Source organism: Mytilus trossulus, chromosome 13 (genome assembly GCF_036588685.1).
Source record: "Mytilus trossulus isolate FHL-02 chromosome 13, PNRI_Mtr1.1.1.hap1, whole genome shotgun sequence".
NCBI classification, from domain to species: domain Eukaryota; kingdom Metazoa; phylum Mollusca; class Bivalvia; order Mytilida; family Mytilidae; genus Mytilus; species Mytilus trossulus.
The window spans coordinates 44072582-44096187 of NC_086385.1; the positions used below are offsets into that span (position 1 = coordinate 44072582).

General features: G+C 31.6%; 1 protein-coding gene and 1 long non-coding RNA gene across 2 annotated transcripts in view; one reads left to right on the forward strand and one right to left on the reverse strand.

The window, feature by feature from the left end:
* Positions 1 to 23184, reverse strand: part of LOC134694405 (deleted in malignant brain tumors 1 protein-like) — a 29459-nt gene extending 6275 nt beyond the window's left edge. Inside the window, exons 1-21 of the mRNA XM_063555414.1 lie at positions 23004 to 23184; positions 22145 to 22283; positions 21278 to 21468; positions 20338 to 20476; positions 19202 to 19392; positions 18287 to 18425; positions 17420 to 17610; positions 16481 to 16619; positions 15345 to 15535; positions 14425 to 14563; positions 13556 to 13746; positions 12615 to 12753; positions 11478 to 11668; positions 10562 to 10700; positions 9695 to 9885; positions 4467 to 4605; positions 3809 to 3999; positions 2900 to 3038; positions 2031 to 2221; positions 1123 to 1261; positions 254 to 444 (exon numbers count right to left, since the gene is read on the reverse strand). Of these exons, the coding sequence (XP_063411484.1) occupies positions 254 to 444; positions 1123 to 1261; positions 2031 to 2221; positions 2900 to 3038; positions 3809 to 3999; positions 4467 to 4605; positions 9695 to 9885; positions 10562 to 10700; positions 11478 to 11668; positions 12615 to 12753; positions 13556 to 13746; positions 14425 to 14563; positions 15345 to 15535; positions 16481 to 16619; positions 17420 to 17610; positions 18287 to 18425; positions 19202 to 19392; positions 20338 to 20476; positions 21278 to 21468; positions 22145 to 22283; positions 23004 to 23184 (3481 nt within the window). The remainder of the gene's footprint in view (positions 1 to 253; positions 445 to 1122; positions 1262 to 2030; positions 2222 to 2899; positions 3039 to 3808; positions 4000 to 4466; positions 4606 to 9694; positions 9886 to 10561; positions 10701 to 11477; positions 11669 to 12614; positions 12754 to 13555; positions 13747 to 14424; positions 14564 to 15344; positions 15536 to 16480; positions 16620 to 17419; positions 17611 to 18286; positions 18426 to 19201; positions 19393 to 20337; positions 20477 to 21277; positions 21469 to 22144; positions 22284 to 23003) is intronic.
* Positions 5198 to 7220, forward strand: LOC134694763 (uncharacterized). The gene is made up of 3 exons (XR_010102600.1): positions 5198 to 5284; positions 6330 to 6422; positions 7004 to 7220. It is a non-coding gene; the product is annotated as an uncharacterized LOC134694763 (long non-coding RNA).
* Positions 23185 to 23606: the final 422 nt, after the last annotated feature.

Here is a 23606-nt window from a genome sequence, read left to right on the forward strand (position 1 = left end):
CTGCGACCAATACAAATCATTACCTCGAGTCTCAAAATTTTTATTTCAATTCGACTAGGGAAGAGGAGGAGTGCGGATTGTAACCCTTTGATAGCAACGATGATTTATGTGACGAATATTTATTTTCTAAATTATTTAGTACGATTGATTTGAGTATAGTTTGTTTTCCTTTAGTACCATTATTCATATACAATAGCCACCATGTGCATATAAATACGATTGCTTCGAACTTTTGATTTAAATCACATCCTACCTTCATCTTCTTCTGGTGGACAGCTGAGATAACATTTGACGCCTGCATCGTACCAGTGACTACAGTGTGAAGTATCGATTGAGTATGTGCAATTGATTAATTTATGTTCTGAACCAGAGCAATCTATTCTATCTAACCAAATGGTTCCATTGCCATCATCAATATATTGATAGGGAATCATCTGTCCGGAACTATAAATAAATGAAAGATACATGGGATATTTGATATTCACTACTCATCGTTCCGAGATTCAAATCATGTTAAGCACTTTCCATATTCAGTATGCTCTTTAATATTTCTAAAGTTATGGTGAATGTATTCTTCAGACAACTTCTCTTCTATGTGCCGTTCCATTCTCTCAATTTCGGACAGTTTGTATCATGAAATTCTAATTAGACACATATCAAAATGAAACACCTTCTTTTAGTCCCCATTCCTACCCACCTCAAATATATCACTTCAAAATATTTTATGCAAGCCGGATAATTGCATCATTTTAAAACGGTATGTAATATGTTATGATCTTTAAAACAAGTTTATTGGCACCAAATTTATAAATCTAATGGCTTCTATATATTCATTTTTTTCTGCGGTATTTATATATAAGTATTCATAAACTCTATGTTGACTGATGTCTTTTAATATTACTTTAACATTGTATTCGTATTCGTATCATATTAAATGAGAAATCCTTATTTCAAAAGTTTCTGCCGAATAAAATCTACTAATCGTTGGATATATATATCGAACATCAAATTTTAAACAATCGATACTCTCTCATGACTTTGGAATATAATAGGATGAACCAACTGATTTACAATACTAATTCATTGATACATTTGTGATTCTGCTTTGAATTTTTTACACACCAATATCCTAACTGTCTACAGGCTACTGCTGCTTCAGCATGACCAAATCGAGTAGAACATATTGTTCCCCATTCACCTTTATAATTTATTTCTAGTCGTCCTATATTTTCAATGGATCCTGTTATAAAACGCAAACGACCTGCAAAGAAAATTCAATCGTAAGAAGAAGTTGCTTTAGTAGTTTAAAGTATTTTTCAAACTTTGTATTTGCATGTGCATTTTTGCTAACTTAGATTAATGATCTACTTTTTCTTATCACCCTTGGCAGATGATGTTAATATTTAATGATAACAATGTTGCGCAATCTATCGGTTAATTAAAGTCACGCCCATCACGAATACACTTTTTTTGGCCAATGGAAGCATGTTGACTCTCTTAAAAGTGGAGGTGAAAATACGGTAGCGTCTAGTGACTACAAACTTTTTGAAGTAGGAAACTTAAATTTACGTTGAAATTTCAACATTTATGCAAGAAATATACACAGAAACTTCTAATAGTTAATCATGTTGATTAAGAACATTTGAATTGTCACTTAATATTGTCGTATGTTTTTCGATGTAAAGACTTGATGCACAATCACAACGTGGCAATTGTTTACCTACATTTCTACATTTACCCGTGGTCATGTTATATGCACTCTTTAAATGGATTACAACTGCGACCAATACAAATCATTACCTCGAGTCTCAAAATTTTTATTTCAATTCGACTAGGGAAGAGGAGGAGTGCGGATTGTAACCCTTTGATAGCAACGATGATTTATGTGACGAATATTTATTTTCTAAATTATTTAGTACGATTGATTTGAGTATAGTTTGTTTTCCTTTAGTACCATTATTCATATACAATAGCCACCATGTGCATATAAATACGATTGCTTCGAACTTTTGATTTAAATCACATCCTACCTTCATCTTCTTCTGGTGGACAGCTGAGATAACATTTGACGCCTGCATCGTACCAGTGACTACAGTGTGAAGTATCGATTGAGTATGTGCAATTGATTAATTTATGTTCTGAACCAGAGCAATCTATTCTATCTAACCAAATGGTTCCATTGCCATCATCAATATATTGATAGGGAATCATCTGTCCGGAACTATAAATAAATGAAAGATACATGGGATATTTGATATTCACTACTCATCGTTCCGAGATTCAAATCATGTTAAGCACTTTCCATATTCAGTATGCTCTTTAATATTTCTAAAGTTATGGTGAATGTATTCTTCAGACAACTTCTCTTCTATGTGCCGTTCCATTCTCTCAATTTCGGACAGTTTGTATCATGAAATTCTAATTAGACACATATCAAAATGAAACACCTTTTTTTAGTCCCCATTCCTACCCACCTCAAATATATCACTTCAAAATATTTTATGCAAGCCGGATAATTGCATCATTTTAAAATGGTATGTAATATGTTATGATCTTTAAAACAAGTTTATTGGCACCAAATTTATAAATCTAATGGCTTCTATATATTCATTTTTTTCTGCGGTATTTATATATAAGTATTCATAAACTCTATGTTGACTGATGTCTTTTAATATTACTTTAACATTGTATTCGTATTCGTATCATATTAAATGAGAAATCCTTATTTCAAAAGTTTCTGCCGAATAAAATCTACTAATCGTTGGATATATATATCGAACATCAAATTTTAAACAATCGATACTCTCTCATGACTTTGGAATATAATAGGATGAACCAACTGATTTACAATACTAATTCATTGATACATTTGTGATTCTGCTTTGAATTTTTTACACACCAATATCCTAACTGTCTACAGGCTACTGCTGCTTCAGCATGACCAAATCGAGTAGAACATATTGTTCCCCATTCACCTTTATAATTTATTTCTAGTCGTCCTATATTTTCAATGGATCCTGTTATAAAACGCAAACGACCTGCAAAGAAAATTCAATCGTAAGAAGAAGTTGCTTTAGTAGTTTAAAGTATTTTTCAAACTTTGTATTTGCATGTGCATTTTTGCTAACTTAGATTAATGATCTACTTTTTCTTATCACCCTTGGCAGATGATGTTAATATTTAATGATAACAATGTTGCGCAATCTATCGGTTAATTAAAGTCACGCCCATCACGAATACACTTTTTTTGGCCAATGGAAGCATGTTGACTCTCTTAAAAGTGGAGGTGAAAATACGGTAGCGTCTAGTGACTACAAACTTTTTGAAGTAGGAAACTTAAATTTACGTTGATATTTCAACATTTATGCAAGAAATATACACAGAAACTTCTAATAGTTAATCATGTTGATTAAGAACATTTGAATTGTCACTTAATATTGTCGTATGTTTTTCGATGTAAAGACTTGATGCACAATCACAACGTGGCAATTGTTTACCTACATTTCTACATTTACCCGTGGTCATGTTATATGCACTCTTTAAATGGATTACAACTGCGACCAATACAAATCATTACCTCGAGTCTCAAAATTTTTATTTCAATTCGACTAGGGAAGAGGAGGAGTGCGGGTTGTAACCCTTTGCTAGCAAAGATGATTTATGTGACGAATATTTATTTTTCTAAACTATTTAGTACGATTGATTTGAGAAAAGTTTGTTTTCCTTTAGTACCATTATTCATATACAATAGCCACCATGTGCATATAAATACGATTGCTTCGAACTTTTGATTTAAATCACATCCTACCTTCATCTTCTTCTGCCAGACAGCTGAGATAACATTTGACGCCTGCATCGTACCAGTGACTACAGTGTGAAGTATCGATTGAGTATGTGCAATTGATTAATTTATGTTCTGAACCAGAGCAATCTATTCTATCTAACCAAATGGTTCCATTGCCATCATCAATATATTGATGGGGAATCATCTGTCCGGAACTATAAATAAATGAGTAATACATGGGATATTTGATATTCACTACTCATCGTTCCGAGATTCAAATTATGTTAAGCACTTTCAATATTAAGTATGCTCTTTAATATTTCTAAAGTTATGGTGAATGTATTCTTCAGACAACTTCTCTTCTATGTGCCGTTCCATTCTCTCAATTTCGGACAGTTTGTATCATAAAATTCTAATTCGACACATATCAAAATGAAACACCTTTTTTTAGTCCCCATTCCTACCCACCTCAAATATATCACTTCAAAATATTTTATGCAAGCCGGATTATTGCATCATTTTAAAACGGTATGTAGTATGTAATCGTTTGATATATATCGAACATCAAATTTTAAACAATCGATACTCTCTCATGACTTTGGAATATAATAGGATGAACCAACTGATTTACAATACGAATTCATTGATACATTTGTGATTCTGCTTTGAATTTTTTACACACCAATATCCTAACTGTCTACAGGCTACTGCTGCTTCAGCATGACCAAATCGAGTAGAACATATTGTTCCCCATTCACCTTTATAATTTATTTCTAGTCGTCCTATATTTTCAATGGAACCTGTTATAAAACGCAAACGACCTGCAAAGAAAATTCAATCATAAGAAGAAGTTGCTTTAGTAGTTTAAAGTATTTTTCAAACTTTGTATATGCATGTGCATTTTTGCTAGCTTAGATTAATGATCTACTTTTTCTTATCACCCTTGGCATATGTTAATATTTAATGATAACAATGTTGCGCAATCTATCGGTTAATTAAAGTCACGCCCATCACGAATACACTTTTTTGGCCAATGGAAGCATGTTGATTCTCTTAAAAGTGGAGGTGAAAATACGGTAGCGTCTAGTGACTACAAATTTTTTGAAGTAGGAAACTTAAATTTACGTTGAAATTTCAACATTTATGCAAGAAATATACACAGAAACTTCTAATAGTTAATCATGTTGATTAAGAACATTTGAATTGTCACTTAATATTGTCGTATGTTTTTCGATGTAAAGACTTGATGCACAATCACAACGTCGCAGGTAGGTTAAAGCAGTTTATAAAAAAATAGCAATGATTTTCGGTGTTTGCATCGCAATCTAAATCTGACGTCATTTTCCCAATTATTCGACACGTGATTGGCTACAACGTTTCGTCGACGTCAGATTTTAGCTTGTCACCAACAGGTGATCGGGCACCTTGTTATGATAGAAGTCAGTGTCTTCAGTTCGACAACAACACGTTAATATAGATGTGGGTTGGTTATATTTTGAGGTAAGTTAGTTTTAAATTATTTTAGCCTTCTGCCGAGGATCTTGGATGTCCATTTCATTCAAAATTATGAATGTAGTCTGAAGAGAAAGCTGCATGTTTGATTAAAAAATGTGGTTATTTACACGTTTCGCTGTCAACATGATGTGGTCAGTCTGTTGAAACTTCCTTTTGAAATAATTTTTCACGTTTACACTATCTTTCTTGCTTATAAACAATCCAATCTTTATTGACTATTGACTATACAAATATAATTTCACGTCCACATTTTGAAAACTGACCAGGGATGCATTCATGCGGGTCAAATGTTTAAATTTGGGAAACCGTAATCAACCATGCAACGTGTTAAAGGAGTAGAATTTGTTAAAATGCCCGATCAACATGCCGACCGAGGCCCACCACCTTTCACCTATGCCTTTAACCCCCCCCCCCCCCCCAAGTGCATTTTCTTTAAAGATCTGTAAGGTATATTTGTACATGAATCTTAAAACTGATCGCATTTACACATGATTAATCATTTCTTATACCAATAAGTAAAACAAAAGTGTATTCAAAATATATGCATGCATTACTCTGTGCATCATACTTATGCCTCAGCCTACTATTAATCAAACTGTGGAAGCATTCACATGAGATATTATATGTGAAAAATATTATTTATTATCATGGCCATTTATTAACAACTTTTCATTGATGGTTTTGAATCTGATGCTACATAAGTCATTATAGTATTATTTTAAATCATCCCTTTTAGTCAATAGTGTACATTTGAATTTTTTGTCTTTAATAATTTGTTGTCTTATCTTTATTTTATATATAGACATAAGATTAAATTAAATATGTATTTTTAATATTGATTCACTATGATAATGTGTATCTGAAGTATTTGTGTGTTTGTGTTGATCTTTTCAATTTTAACACACTTATTATAAAACAATTTACATCAACAGATAAATCTTAATTTTGTGTATTTGATTTTACAACCTGGTGTGTATACAATTGAGTATTAATTGAAACCTTTCAGTAATTATTGTAACTTCTTTTGCAGATTGATTTACAACTGGCACACATAAGTTGACAGTTAATGCATAAAGAGTGTAGTTTCTATAACATCAAATATGAGGTCTATACACAATGAAATGTAAGTATCAATTTTATTGTAATGAATGAGTCCTGCAAGGGTCCTTCAGTTCTATATTTTATATACCATTTTCTATATTAATCTTTATCTATTTTGCCCAATATTCTCTATTCTTTGTATTTTAACACACCATCATTTTCTTTTATTATCAGTCTTTTCTCAATCTTTAATTTCTCAGCCTTTAAATATTGCACTTTTGCTTAAGGTATTATTACATGATTGGTGTATCTATTCTGTAAACACCATCCAGACCCTCAGTTTAGGTGAATATAATTAAGTAATCTGGTGTATTAAGTCACACCCACCCCATATATTGATAATTAAAGTTATATTGATTATTGATAACAAATTGGCAAAGCAATGTGATGGGTAAATATCAGTTATAGAAAGTTCTTTTTATAAACTTTATTGTACTTTTACAGACAATTCATCAATTAAACTTTGTGTCAAGTTTACTTTTAATTCAAAAATAATTAAGGAATATACATATGTGACAATTTTGACTGAAGTTTTCTATGTGTATCATAACATGAATACCAATAACTTTTAAATGCCATTAATGGTTTACATATTTTTTTCAGTACATGCATGAAGATAACTTGGAGGCAATGCTGTCATACAAGTTTAATAGTTTTAACTATGATAGCCTTACTGACATTTGAAAAAAGTAATCAAAGAAAAAGAGTGACCACTTCTGTCTTATGAAGATCAACATGTATACAAGGAAATTGCCAGACAATGTGTAACCATGTATGAGGATAGCTTTAGATATATACATGAAAAGAAAGTGAAATCAATGTTTTTACGATAAAATCTTTATGACATATAACAAAAATATGACAGTGTTGAATATGAAAACCCCATGGCATGTCACATGTAACTTTGGAATGCAGCAGTTTTCAGTATGACACTAAAAGGAAGGATTTCATTACTGTTAAAACTGACTCTTGAACATTGAAGACAGAGAAATAAAGGTTTTACATCAGAGGAAATGACTGTGCACTTCTTTCTTGAAGGATCAACACACAAAAGGAAATGTTCATATCATTTTGCATCATGTGCAGTAGTTGAGATAATTTTGGATATATACATAAAACTGTGAACTAAGTGATAATTATAATTCAAACATCATATGTGGTACCTGCATGTACTTACTGGTATATATATTGTAATTCACAATATGTTACATAAATATATAGGAATATTCTTTGCATGATACATGTGAAATAAAAAAAAAAACACAAGTAAAGGAATAAGGATTTATCTAGTACATCATTATCATATGAAAACCAGCAGAATGATATATGTCTACATTTATTATGGATCATGGAAATCTACAAGGAAGTATATTTTGTCTGCATTGTTATATCAGAATTATCAGTTTTAATTCAATGTGAAATATGCAATGCTTTTTGTTTTAATTTTGAGAAAACTTTTTGAAATGAATGAAAAATTATAAGTTTCTTTGATTTTGAAACCTTTGAAATATCAATAGTCATACTTGTATGTAATAGGCAGATAATACTCATACTGAACTCAATGCTTTCACATGCATACAACTTTATTGAATAAACAAATAGTTTTATCTCAAGGAAATTTCTTTTTTTAATGTTTTTTTTAATTTACTGTTTTGTACTGGAAAAACTGCAATGAATGAGTGATGCATGTTTAAAAAATGAACATAGCTCTAGAAATTATTGCTTATAGCTGATATAGTTTAAAAAAAGACCCATTCACACATGTGATGTGACAGTTACTGATCCTTATAATTCAGTGAATTAATTAAAAATGTGTTTAATTAAAAAAAAAACATTGAAAAAACTTTAACAGGGCTGTGCAGATAAATATTTCTCGTAAAACAGGAGTTTGACAGAAGCCTTCAAGGGGCTTCATACTACCATGCAGTTGTGCTTGTTAAAGTGTTTTCCCTATCTGGAGAATCATTTTGTTTTAGAAATACTGTTTTGCCGTTCGCCATCACGTTATTTCACTATGCTAAACCTTGGTAATCTAAAAGTTGTTAAGACCCTATGATATTAAAATTTAAGGAAGTAAGCAAGATAATTCTTTTGCAATCGGCACACGTATATGTATGTTTGGTTAGAAATGAACATTTGGTTACGAAAACCCTTACAAAGTATAACGTCAGAGTATCCCCCCTTTTTTCTCTTCGTATGCATGGTGATTCTTTAAAGATTCATGAACAACTTAAGTATGAAAATGTGAAAACAACAACATTATTTTACATCTTTAATGTGTTAATCTCTAGTCAGAAACTATAAAAATGTCGATTATATCTTTCCCGGCATTTTCACACCGAAAAGGGGAATAATCCATCTGTCATGATCTAAATCAATTCAGTGTTTAAATGTCGCCGAGTAAGGACTTGAATATTATTCATCTATAAAGATTGCATTGGCACACCCCGTTAACATTTATTGATCTCTTTAAAACTTGGCATATTTATTCTTGGAAAGCTCACGAATACGAAGATTGCTGTTTCTTGTTTTTCAAATGATTACAACATTTCTAAAATTGGCAAAATAGTTGACTTTTGGTGTGGCCACGGTTGGATTGTATGTCACTTCTGTTATTTTCTATTATAAAAGGGCACATTTAAAGAATGAAACAGCTGTTACGTGAAAGATAACATATTTATCAACCAAATACAACTTTATTTTTATTCATTTGTCTAGTTCTATGGGGTGCGCCAGGCTCTTGAAGTTGGACGTTCACACGCCATCTTTGAATGGTGCCCGTTACAATGGTAACCAGGTGGGGGGTTCTGAGACACCTTAAATTAAAACTTTGGATGATATTAGGGATGATATAAATAAGTTCTGGGTATGGACGTTGCTCGACCAAAAATCTGAATAATTTAAAATTTCATTGATTTGTATATGAATAAATAGCCGATTTACTCTCGAACAGCATTAACCTACCTGCGGTGGCAATTGTTTACCTACATTTCTACATTTACCCGTGGTCATGTTATATGCACTCTTTAATTGGATTACAACTGCGACCAATACAAATCATTACCTCGAGTCTCAAAATTTTTATTTCAATCCGACTAGGGAAGAGGAGGAGTGCGGATTGTGACCCTTTGCTAGCAAAGATGATTTATGTGACGAATACTTATTTTCTAAACTATTTAGTACGATTGATTTTAGTAAAGTTTGTTTTCCTTTAGTACCATTATTCATATACAATAGCCACCATGTGCATATAAATACGATTGCTTCGAACTTTTGATTTAAATCACATCCTACCTTCATCTTCTTCTGCTGGACAGCTGAGATAACATTTGACGCCTGCATCGTACCAGTGACTACAGTGTGAAGTATCGATTGAGTATGTGCAATTGATTAATTTATGTTCTGAACCAGAGCAATCTATTCTATCTAACCAAATGGTTCCATTGCCATCATCAATATATTGATAGGGAATCATCTGTCCGGAACTATAAATAAATGAAAGATACATGGGATATTTGATATTCACTACTCATCGTTCCGAGATTCAAATTATGTTAAGCACTTTCAATATTAAGTATGCTCTTTAATATTTCTAAAGTTATGGTGAATGTATTCTTCAGACAACTTCTCTTCTATGTGCCGTTCCATTCTCTCAATTTCGGACAGTTTGTATCAAAAAATTCTAATTAGACACATATCAAAATGAAAAACCTTTTTTTAGTCCCCATTCCTACCCACCTCAAATATATCACTTCAAAATATTTTATGCAAGCCGGATTATTGCATCATTTTAAAACGGTATGTAATATGTTTTGATCTTTAAAACAAGTTTATTGGCACCAAACTTATAAATCTAATGGCTTCTATTTATTCATTTTTTTCTGCGGTATTTATATACAAGTATTTATAAACTCTAAGTTGACTGATGTCTTTTAATATTACTTGAAAATTTTATTCGTATTCGTATCATATTAAATGAGAAATCCTTATTTCAAAAGTTTCTGTCGAATAAAATCTACTAATCGTTGGATATATATCGAACATCAAATTTTAAACAATCGATACTCTCTCATGAATTTGGTATATCATAGGATGAACCAACTGATTTACAATACTAATTCATTGATACATTTGTGATTCTGCTTTGAATTTTATACACACCAATATCCGAGTTGTCTACATGCTACTTCTGCATCAACATGACCAAAACTATTAGAACATATTGTTCCCCATTCACCTCTATAATTAATTTCCAGTCGTCCTATATTTTCAATGGAACCCGTTATAAAACGCAAACGACCTGCAAAGAAAATGCAATCATGAGAAGAAGCTGTTTTAGTAGTTTAAAGTATTTTTCAAACTTTATATATTCATGTACAATTTTGTTAGCTTAGGTTTATGATCTACTTCCCTGCTCTTCGCCCTAGGCAGATTGTGTTAACATTTTTGATAACAATGTTGCACAATCTATCGGTTGATTAAAGTCACGCCCATCACGAATACACTATTTTTGGCCAATGGAAACACGTTAACTCTCTTAAATGGAGGTGAAAACACGGTAGTGTCTAGTGACTACAAACTTTTTGAAGTAGGAAACCTTAATTTATGTTGACATTTCAAAATTCATGCAATAAACATACACAGAAACTTCTAATAGTTAATCATGTTGATTAAGAACATTTAAATTGTCACTTAATATTGTCGTATGTTTTTCGAGCTAAAGACTTGTTGCACAATCACAATGTTGCAATTGTTTACCTACATTTCTACATTTACACGTGATCATGATATACGCGCTTTTTGATTGGATAAAGCCATGTACAACTGCGACCAATACAAATCATTACCTCGAGTCTCCACAATTCTATTTCAATCTGACTAGGGAAGAGGAGGAGTGTGGATTGTAACCATTGGCTAGCAAAGATGATTTTTGTGACGAATATTTATTTTCGAATCGATTTAGGTAGATTGATTTGAGTAAAGTTTGTTTTCGTTTAGTACCATTATTTATATACAATAGCCACCATGTGCATATAAATACTATTGCTTCGAACTTTGGATTTAAATCACATCCTACCTTCATCTTCTTCTGGTGGACAGTTGAGATAACATTTGACGCCTGCATCGTACCAGTGACTACAGTGTGATGTATCGATTGAGTATGTGCAATTGATTAATTTATGTTCTGAACCAGAGCAATCTATTCTATCTAACCAAATGGTTCCATTGCCATCACCTATATAATTAGAGGGAATCATCTGTCCGGAACTATGAATAAATGAAAAATACATGGGATTTGATACTCACTACTTGACGTTCTGAGATTTAAATTCTGATAATTACTTTTAATGTTGAGTACGCTCTTGAATATTTTTAAAGCTTTGGTGAATTAATCTTTAGAAAACTGTGATTCTATATGCCACATCATATTCTCAATTTAGGACAGTTTGTATCATAATTTTTTTATTTGACACATACCCCGTTAATTGGTCCCAATTCCTATCTACTTCATTTTATTCACTTTAGAACATTTTATGCAAGCAGGATTAATGCATCAGCGAAAATTACCCTTTAAACGGTATGTACATGTACTATGTACTGATCTTTAAGAAAATTATTGGACCCAAATTTAACTAAAAGATGGCCTTAAAAAAAATTCAGTATTTATTTTCTTGTATTAATGATCTCCATTTTAACTGATGTCTTTTTATATTATTATTTCAAACTGTCCGTATATCATACAATTAGTTATCAAAGGTACTAGGATTATAATCTAGTATGCCAGAAGCGCGTTTCGTTTACATAAGACTCATCAGTGACGCTCAAATTAACATATGTATAAAACCAAACAAGTACAAAGTTGAAGAGCATTGAGGATTCAAAAAAATCAATAGGTTGTGCCAAATACAGCAAATGTAATCTATGACTGTATATAAAAAACATTAGTTTTTCAAACAATTCAAAATTTTGTTTTCTGGAAATTTATAAAAATGACCACATTATTGATATTCATGTCAACACCTACCAAATGAGAAGTACTTCTTCTTTAAAAGTTGCTGTCGAAAAAAAACTACCAACTATAGGATATATTACGAAAATCGAATTGTAAACTATCGATACTCTCTCATGAATTTGGTATAAAATAGGATGAAGCAACTGACTTCGATATTGATTCATGACACATTTGTGATTATGCTTTAAATGTTATACATACCAATATCCGAGCTGTCTACATGCTACTTCTGCATCAACATGACCAAAGTGAGTAGAACATATTGTTCCCCATTCACCTCTGTAATTAATTTCCAGTCGTCCTATATTTTCAATGGAACCTGTTATAAAACGCAAACGACCTGCAAAGAAAATTCAATCATAAGAAGAAGCTGTTTTATTAGTATAAAGTATTTTGCAAACTTTGTATATTTATTTTCATCTTTGCTAGCTAGGATTCATGATCCACTTCCCTCCTCTCTTTACCCTTGACAGATTTTGCCAACATTTGTGATAACAACATTGCGTCATCTATCGGTTGATTAAAGTCACGCCAATTCCGAATACCTTTGGCTAGCGATGATGATTCATGTGACAAATTTTTCTTTTCGTAATTTTTTAGGTAGATTGATTTGAGTAAAGTTTGTTTCCCTTAAGTACCCTGTGGAAATAACGTTTTCAATTATATCATCTTGGTATCAGTATGCTCAAAATCGGGATTTTGTATTAACGAGTTAATTCAATCAAACATTTCAAACTGTTGTTTTCTGTAGTTATTTTTATTATTACTAAATTGATGTAATTTGATGTATAGATTGTGTATTTGTGGGAAATTTTATTTGGATCAACAGTATACATTTTTCCAAAAATATTACAATCACTCTTCAAAAGTGGTGACATTGAATGAATAAATATCACGAGACAACATCTTCCTATTACATAGTTAAAGACAGTGCATCTTTATTTAATATCGATTTCGATAGATATTATATAATTAATTAGTTGAAATTTGACGTACATACATAATAGTACAGTTATCGTAATAGTTACTACACTGTAGTAAACCGAAAAAACGGTACTGTGTTTTCCTTAATGTGTAAACAATAGCCACCATGTACTCATTTAAACGATTGTTTCGAAAATTTGATTTAAACCTAATCTTACCTTCATCTTCTTCTGCTGGACAGCTGAGATAACATTTAACGCCAGCATCGCGTCTGTGAGGACAGCCTGATGTATCGATTGAGTATGTGCAATTGATTAATTTATGTTCTGAACCAGAGCAATCTATTCTATCTAACCAAATGGTTCCATTGCCATCATCAATATATTGATAGGGAATCATCTGTCCGGAACTATAAATAAATGAAAGATACATGGGATATTTGATATTCACTACTTATCGTTCCGAGATTCAAATTATGTTAAGCACTTTCAATATTAAGTATGCTATTTTATATTTCTAAAGTTATGGTGAATGTATTCTTCAGACAACTTCTCTTCTATGTGCCGTTCCATTCTCTCAATTTCGGACAGTTTGTATCATAAAATTCTAGTTAAACACATATCAAAATGTAAAACCTTTTTTTAGTCCCCATTCCTACCCACCTCAAATATATCACTTCAAAATATTTTATGCAAGCCGGATAATTGCATTATTTCAAAACGGTTTGTGATATGTTATGATCTTTAAAACAAGTTTATTGGCACCAAACTTATAAATCTAATGGCTTCTATTTATTCATTTTTTTTTCTGCGGTATTTATATACAAGTATTCATAAACTTTATGCTGACTGATGTCTTTTAATATTACTTGAAAATTTTATTCGTATTCGTATCATATTAAATGAGAAATCCTTATTTCAAAAGTTTCTGTCGAATAAAATCTACTAATCGTTGGATATATATCGAACATCAAATTTTAAACAATCGATACTCTCTCATGAATTTGGTATATCATAGGATGAACCAACTGATTTACAATACTAATTTATTGATACATTTGTGATTCTGCTTTGAATTTTATACACACCAATATCCGAGTTGTCTACATGCTACTTCTGCATCAACATGACCAAAACTATTAGAACATATTGTTCCCCATTCACCTCTATAATTAATTTCCAGTCGTCCTATATTTTCAATGGGACCCGTTATAAAACGCAAACGACCTGCAAAGAAAATGCAATCAGTAGAAGAAGCTGTTTTAGTAGTTTAAAGTATTTTTCAAACTTTATATACAAATTTATGTACAATTTTGTTAGCTTAGGTTTATGATCTACTTCCCTGCTCTTCGCCCTAGGCAGATTGTGTTAACATTTTTGATAACAATGTTGCACAATCTATCGGTTGATTAAAGTCACGCCCATCACGAATACACTATTTTTGGCCAATGGAAACACGTTAACTCTCTTAAATGGAGGTGAAAATACGGTAGTGTCTAGTGACTACACACTTTTTGAAGTAGGAAACCTTAATTTATGTTGACATTTCAAAATTCATGCAATAAACATACACAGAAACTTCTAATAGTTAATCATGTTGATTAAGAACATTTAAATTGTCACTTAATATTGTCGTATGTTTTTCGAGCTAAAGACTTGATGCACAATCACAATGTTGCAATTGTTTACCTACATTTCTACATTTACACGTGATCATGATATATGCGCTTTTTGATTGGATAAAGCCATTTACAACTGCGACCAATACAAATCATTACCTCGAGTCTCCACAATTCTATTTCAATCTGACTAGGGAAGAGGAGGAGTGTGGATTGTAACCATTGGCTAGCAAAGATGATTTTTGTGACGAATGTTTATTTTCGAATCGATTTAGGTAGATTGATTTGAGTAAAGTTTGTTTTCGTTTAGTACCATTATTTATATACAATAGCCACCATGTGCATATAAATACGATTGCTTCAAACTTTGGATTTAAATCACATCCTACCTTCATCTTCTTCTGGTGGACAGTTGAGATAACATTTGACGCCTGCATCGTACCAGTGACTACAGTGTGATGTATCGATTGAGTATGTGCAATTGATTAATTTATGTTCTGACCCAGAGCAATCTATTCTATCTAACCAAATGGTTCCATTGCCATCATCTATATAATTAGAGGGAATCATCTGTCCGGAACTATGAATAAATGAAAAATACATGGGATTTGATACTCACTACTTGACGTTCTGAGATTTAAATTCTGATAATTACTTTTAATGTTGAGTACGCTCTTGAATATTTGAAAAGCTTTGGTGAATCAATCTTCAGAAAACTGTGATTCTATATGCCACATCATATTCTCAATTTAGGACAGTTTGTATCATAATTTTTTTATTTGACACATACCCCGTTAATTGGTCCCAATTCCTATCTACTTCATTTTATTCACTTTAGAACATTTTATGCAAGCAGGATTAATGCATCATCGAAAATTACCCTTTAAACGGTATGTACATGTACTATGTACTGATCTTTAAGAAAATTATTGGACCCAAATTTAACTAAAAGATGGCCTTAAAAAAAAATCAGTATTTATTTTCTTGTATTAATGATCTCCATTTTAACTGATGTCTTTTTATATTATTATTTCAAACTGTCCGTATATCATAACATTAGTTATCAAAGGTACTAGGATCATAATCTAGTATGCCAGACGCGCGTTTCGTTTACATAAGACTCATCAGTGACGCCCAAATTAACATATGTATAAAACCAAACAAGTACAAAGTTGAAGAGCATTGAGGATTCAAAAAATTCAATAGGTTGTGCCAAATACGGCAAATGTAATCTATGACTGTATATAAAAAACATTAGTTTTTCAAACAATTCAAAATTTTGTTTTCTGGAAATTTATAAAAATGACCACATTATTGATATTCATGTCAACACCTACCAATGAGAAGTACTTCTTCTTTAAAAGTTGCTGTCGAAAAAAAACTACCAACTATAGGATATATTACGAAAATCGAATTGTAAACTATCGATACTCTCTCATGAATTTGGTATAAAATAGGATGAAGCAACTGACTTCGATATTGATTCATGACACATTTGTGAGTATGCTTTAAATGTTATACATACCAATATCCGAGCTGTCTACATGCTACTTCTGCATCAACATGACCAAAGTGAGTAGAACATATTGTTCCCCATTCACCTCTGTAATTAATTTCCAGTCGTCCTATATTTTCAATGGAACCTGTTATAAAACGCAAACGACCTGCAAAGAAAATTCAATCATAAGAAGAAGCTGTTTTATTAGTATAAAGTATTTTGCAAACTTTTTATATTTATTTTCATCTTTGCTAGCTAGGATTCATGATCCACTTCCCTCCTCTCTTTACCCTTGACAGATTTTGCCAACATTTGTGATAACAACATTGCGTCACCTATCGGTTGATTAAAGTCACGCCAATTCCGAATACCTTTGGCTAGCGATGATGATTCATGTGACAAACTTTTCTTTTCGAAACTATTTAGGTAGATTGATTTGAGTAAAGTTTGTTTCCCTTAAGTACCCTGTGGAAATAACGTTTACAATTATATCATCTTGGTATCAGTATGCTCAAAATCGGGATTTTGTATTAACGAGTTAATTCAATCAAACATTTCAAACTGTTGTTTTCTGTAGTTATTTTTATTATTACTAAATTGATGTAATTTGATGTATAGATTGTGTATTTGTGGGAAATTTTATTTGGATCAACAGTATACATTTTCCAAAAATATTACAATCACTCTTCAAAAGTGGTGACATTGAATGAATAAATATCACGAGACAACATCTTCCTATTACAAGGTTAAAGACAGTGCATCTTTATTTAATATCGATTTCGATAGATATTATATAATTAATTAGTTGAAATTTGACGTACATACATAAAAGTACAGTTATCGTAATAGTTACTACACTGTAGTAAACCGAAAAAACGGTACTGTGTTTTCCTTATGTGTAAACAATAGCCACCATGTACACATTTAAACGATTGTTTCGAACATTTGATTTAAACCTAATCTTACCTTCATCTTCTTCTGCTGGACAGCTGAGATAACATTTAACACCAGCATCACGTCTGTGAGGACAGCCTGATGTATCGATTGAGTATGTGCAATTGATTAATTTATGTTCTGAACCAGAGCAATCTATTCTATCTAACCAAATGGTTCCATTGCCATCATCAATATATTGATAGGGAATCATCTGTCCGGAACTATAAATAAATGAAAGATACATGGGATATTTGATATTCACTACTTATCGTTCCGAGATTCAAATTATGTTAAGCACTTTCAATATTAAGTATGCTATTTTATATTTCTAAAGTTATGGTGAATGTATTCTTCAGACAACTTCTCTTCTATGTGCCGTTCCATTCTCTCAATTTCGGACAGTTTGTATCATAAAATTCTAGTTAGACACATATCAAAATGTAAAACCTTTTTTTAGTCCCCATTCCTACCCACCTCAAATATATCACTTCAAAATATTTTATGCAAGCCGGATAATTGCATCATTTCAAAACGGTTTGTGATATGTTATGATCTTTAAAACAAGTTTATTGGCACCAAACTTATAAATCTAATGGCTTCTATTTATTCATTTTTTTCTGCGGTATTTATATACAAGTATTCATAAACTCTATGCTGACTGATGTCTTTTAATATTACTTGAAAATTTTATTCGTATTCGTATCATATTAAATGAGAAATCCTTATTTCAAAAGTTTCTGTCGAATAAAATCTACTAATCGTTGGATATATATCGAACATCAAATTTTAAACAATCGATACTCTCTCATGAATTTGGTATATCATAGGATGAACCAACTGATTTACAATACTAATTCATTGATACATTTGTGATTCTACTTTGAATTTTATACACACCAATATCCGAGTTGTCTACATGCTACTTCTGCATCAACATGACCAAAACTATTAGAACATATTGTTCCCCATTCACCTCTGTAATTAATTTCCAGTCGTCCTATATTTTCAATGGAACCCGTTATAAAACGCAAACGACCTGCAAAGAAAATGCAATCATGAGAAGAAGCTGTTTTAGTAGTTTAAAGTATTTTCAAACTTTATATATTCATGTACAATTTTGTTAGCTTAGGTTTATGATCTACTTCCCTGCTCTTCGCCCTAGGCAGATTGTGTTAACATTTTTGATAACAATGTTGCACAATATATCGCTTGATTAAAGTCACGCCCATCACGAATACACTATTTTTGGCCAATGGAAACACGTTAACTCTCTTAAATGGAGGTGAAAACACGGTAGTGTCTAGTGACTACAAACTTTTTGAAGTAGGAAACCTTAATTTATGTTGACATTTCAAAATTCATGCAATAAACATACACAGAAACTTCTAATAGTTAATCATGTTGATTAAGAACATTTAAATTGTCACTTAATATTGTCGTATGTTTTTCGAGCTAAAGACTTGTTGCACAATCACAATGTTGCAATTGTTTACCTACATTTCTACATTTACACGCGATCATGATATATGCGCTTTTTGATTGGATACAGCCATTTACAACTGCGACCAATACAAATCATTACCTCGAGTCTCCACAATTATATTTCAATCTGACTAGGGAAGAGGAGGAGTGTGGATTGTAACCATTGGCTAGCAAAGATGATTTTTGTGACGAATATTTATTTTCGAATCGATTTAGGTAGATTGATTTGAGTCAAGTTTGTTTTCGTTTAGTACCATTATTTATATACAATAGCCACCATGTGCATATAAAAACGATTGCTTCGAACTTTGGATTTAAATCACATCCTACCTTCATCTTCTTCTGGTGGACAGTTGAGATAACATTTGACGCCTGCATCGTACCAGTGACTACAGTGTGATGTATCGATTGAGTATGTGCAATTGATTAATTTATGTTCTGACCCAGAGCAATCTATTCTATCTAACCAAATGGTTCCATTGCCATCATCTATATAATTAGAGGGAATCATCTGTCCGGAACTATGAATAAATGAAAAATACATGGGATTTGATACTCACTACTTGACGTTCTGAGATTTAAATTCTGATAATTACTTTTAATGTTGAGTACGCTCTTGAATATTTTTAAAGCTTTGGTGAATTAATCTTCAGAAAACTGTGATTCTATATGCCACATCATATTCTCAATTTAGGACAGTTTGTATCATAATTTTTTTATTTGACACATACCCCGTTAATTGGTCCCAATTCCTATCTACTTCATTTTATTCACTTTAGAACATTTTATGCAAGCAGGATTAATGCATCAGCGAAAATTACCCTTTAAACGGTATGTACATGTACTATGTACTGATCTTTAAGAAAATTATTGGACCCAACTTTAACTGAAAGATGGCCTTAAAAAAAATTCAGTATTTATTTTCTTGTATTAATGATCTCCATTTTAACTGATGTCTTTTTATATTATTATTTCAAACTGTCCGTATATCATAACATTAGTTATCAAAGGTACTAGGATTATAATCTAGTATGCCAGACGCGCGTTTCGTTTACATAAGACTCATCAGTGACGCTCAAATTAGCATATGTATAAAACCAAACAAGTACAAAGTTGAAGAGCATTGAGGATTCAAAATATTCAATAGGTTGTGCCAAATACGGCAAATGTAATCTATGACTGTATATAAAAAACATTAGTTTTTCAAACAATTCAAAATTTTGTTTCTGGAAATTTATAAAAATGACCACATTATTGATATTCATGTCAACACCTACCAAATGAGAAGTACTTCTTCTTTAAAAGTTGCTGTCGAAAAAAAACTACCAACTATAGGATATATTACGAAAATCGAATTGTAAACTATCGATACTCTCTCATGAATTTGGTATAAAATAGGATGAAGCAACTGATTTCGATATTGATTCATGACACATTTGTGATTATGCTTTAAATGTTATACATACCAATATCCGAGCTGTCTACATGCTACTTCTGCATCAACATGACCAAAGTGAGTAGAACATATTGTTCCCCATTCACCTCTGTAATTAATTTCCAGTCGTCCTATATTTTCAATGGAACCTGTTATAAAACGCAAACGACCTGCAAAGAAAATTCAATCATAAGAAGAAGCTGTTTTATTAGTATAAAGTATTTTGCAAACTTTGTATATTTATTTTTATCTTTGCTAGCTAGGATTCATGATCCACTTCCCTCCTCTTTTTACTCTTGACAGATTTTGCCAACATTTGTGATAACAACATTGCGTCATCTATCGGTTGATTAAAGTCACGCCAATTCCGAATACCTTTGGCTAGCGATGATGATTCATGTGACAAACTTTTCTTTTCGAAACTATTTAGGTAGATTGATTTGAGTAAAGTTTGTTTCCCTTAAGTACCCTGTGGAAATAACGTATACAATTATATCATTTTGGTATCAGTATGCTCAAAATCGGGATTTTGTATTAACGAGTTAATTCAATCAAACATTTCAAACTGTTGTTTTCTGTAGTTATTTTTATTATTACTAAATTGATGTAATTTGATGTATAGATTGTGTATTTGTGGGACATTTTATTTGGATCAACAGTATACATTTTTCCAATAATATTAGAATCACTCTTCAAAAGTGGCGACATTGAATGAATAAATATCACAAGACAACATCTGCCTATTACATAGTTAAAGACAGTGCATCTTTATCTAATATCGATTTCGATAGATATTATATAATTAATTAGTTGAAATTTGACGTACATACATAATAGTACAGTTATCGTAATAGTTACTACACTGTAGTAAATCGAAAAAACGGTACTGTGTTTTCCTTATGTGTAAACAATAGCCACCATGTACACATTTAAACGATTGTTTCGAACATTTGATTTAAACCTAATCTTACCTTCATCTTCTTCTGCTGGACAGCTGAGATAACATTTAACACCAGCATCGCGTCTGTGAGGACAGCCTGATGTATCGATTGAGTATGTGCAATTGATTAATTTATGTTCTGAACCAGAGCAATCTATTCTATCTAACCAAATGGTTCCATTGCCATCATCAATATATTGATAGGGAATCATCTGTCCGGAACTATAAATAAATGAAAGATACATGGGATATTTGATATTCACTACTTATCGTTCCGAGATTCAAATTATGTTAAGCACTTTCAATATTAAGTATGCTATTTTATATTTCTAAAGTTATGGTGAATGTATTCTTCAGACAACTTCTCTTCTATGTGCCGTTCCATTCTTTCAATTTCGGACAGTTTGGATCATAAGATTCTAGTTAGACACATATCAAAATGTAAAACCTTTTTTTAGTCCCCATTCCTACCCACCTCAAATATATCACTTCAAAATATTTTATGCAAGCCGGATAATTGCATCATTTTAAAACGGTTTGTGATATGTTATGATCTTTAAAACAAGTTTATTGGCACCAAACTTATAAATCTAATGGCTTCTATTTATTCATTTTTTTCTGCGGTATTTATATACAAGTATTCATAAACTCTATGCTGACTGATGTCTTTTAATATTACTTGAAAATTTTATTCGTATTCGTTTCATATTAAATGAGAAATCCTTATTTCAAAAGTTTCTGTCGAATAAAATCTACTAATCGTTGGATATATATCGAACATCAAATTTTAAACAATCGATACTCTCTCATGAATTTGGTATATCATAGGATGAACCAACTGATTTACAATACTAATTCATTGATACATTTGTGATTCTGCTTTGAATTTTATACACACCAATATCCGAGTTGTCTACATGCTACTTCTGCATCAACATGACCAAAACTATTAGAACATATTGTTCCCCATTCACCTCTATAATTAATTTCCAGTCGTCCTATATTTTCAATGGAACCCGTTATAAAACGCAAACGACCTGCAAAGAAAACTCAATCATAAGAAGCTGCTTTATCAGTATACAGTAATGTTTGTTTTAAACTTTGTATATGTTTATTACGCACATAAGTTTACAGCATTATTATTTAGACTGGTTTCCTTAGTGGTGATCTAAGGTATCAGGCTTATAATTCAATAGGCCAGACGCGTGTCTTGTCTCCGTAAGACTCCGCAGTAACGCTCAGTTAAAAATAAATAACAAACAAAACAAGTACAAGCCAAACAAGTAAACATCTGATAGTGTTGAGTATCCGAAATTCCAAAACAAAATGTGCCAAATGCGGCTCAGGTTTGTTTTCCTATAGACATAAGTACTCTACGATAATAACGTTGAAAGATGTTATGCTTCTTATCTGTGCGCTAAAAATCAGTTTTTCTTACAAGAATTACAAGAATTGTAAAGCTTTCAGAAAAATGTATTAAACATTAAGGTAGGATGATTGAGTTAAAAAAAACTAAAAAAAACCATTCGATTGCTCAGTAATTAATTGTGTCAGTGCAAAATGGAAGCAATCAATCTTTGGAAACTAGTTAGAAAGATATTAATACATACTTTATTTTCTAGAACTGTACTACAGTAGACCGAGTAAATGAATTATTATTAAACTGATGGTTTATACGGTGTTTTCAATTTTCAAAAAAACGCTATATATATATTTTATAGGATTGTTTTGAACATTTAATTCATACGAATTCATACCTTCATTTTCTTCCGCTGGACAGCTGAGAAAACAATGGAGACCGACATCTTCATAGTGATGACACTGTGATGTTTCGATAGAGTGTGAACAATTCAGTAATTTAGTTTCTGTACCAGAACAGTCTACGTCATTTAACCAAATAGAACCTTGGCCATCATCAACACGATTGGAGGGAATCATCATTCCAGAACTATAAATAAATGATAGATACACGGGGTTAGTTAGCGACTACTTTTAGGTCTGTTCAGTACTCAATGTTCAGTTTAACACTAGGAAACTATTACATTCACAGTAGATACAAAAACAACGTTGGTGAGGTATTTTCATATCAAATGACATATTCAGCAAATTAGGGCTCAAGTTATATAGAAGTAAGTCTTATTGGTTCTTGACATATAATTTTACCAACATTCATATGAATTTGCTTACGACAAAACTTTAAACAGAGAAAGACAGAACGTTTGTTACAGTTTTCGTGATCTTTATGTTGAATGTCAAGTGTGTGTCTAAAACAAATATAATATCCCTAGACTTTTAATACGCAAAATTACCGTAACCGTTCCGAAATTCAAATTGTGTATAGTTTGAATAAAATAGTTTCC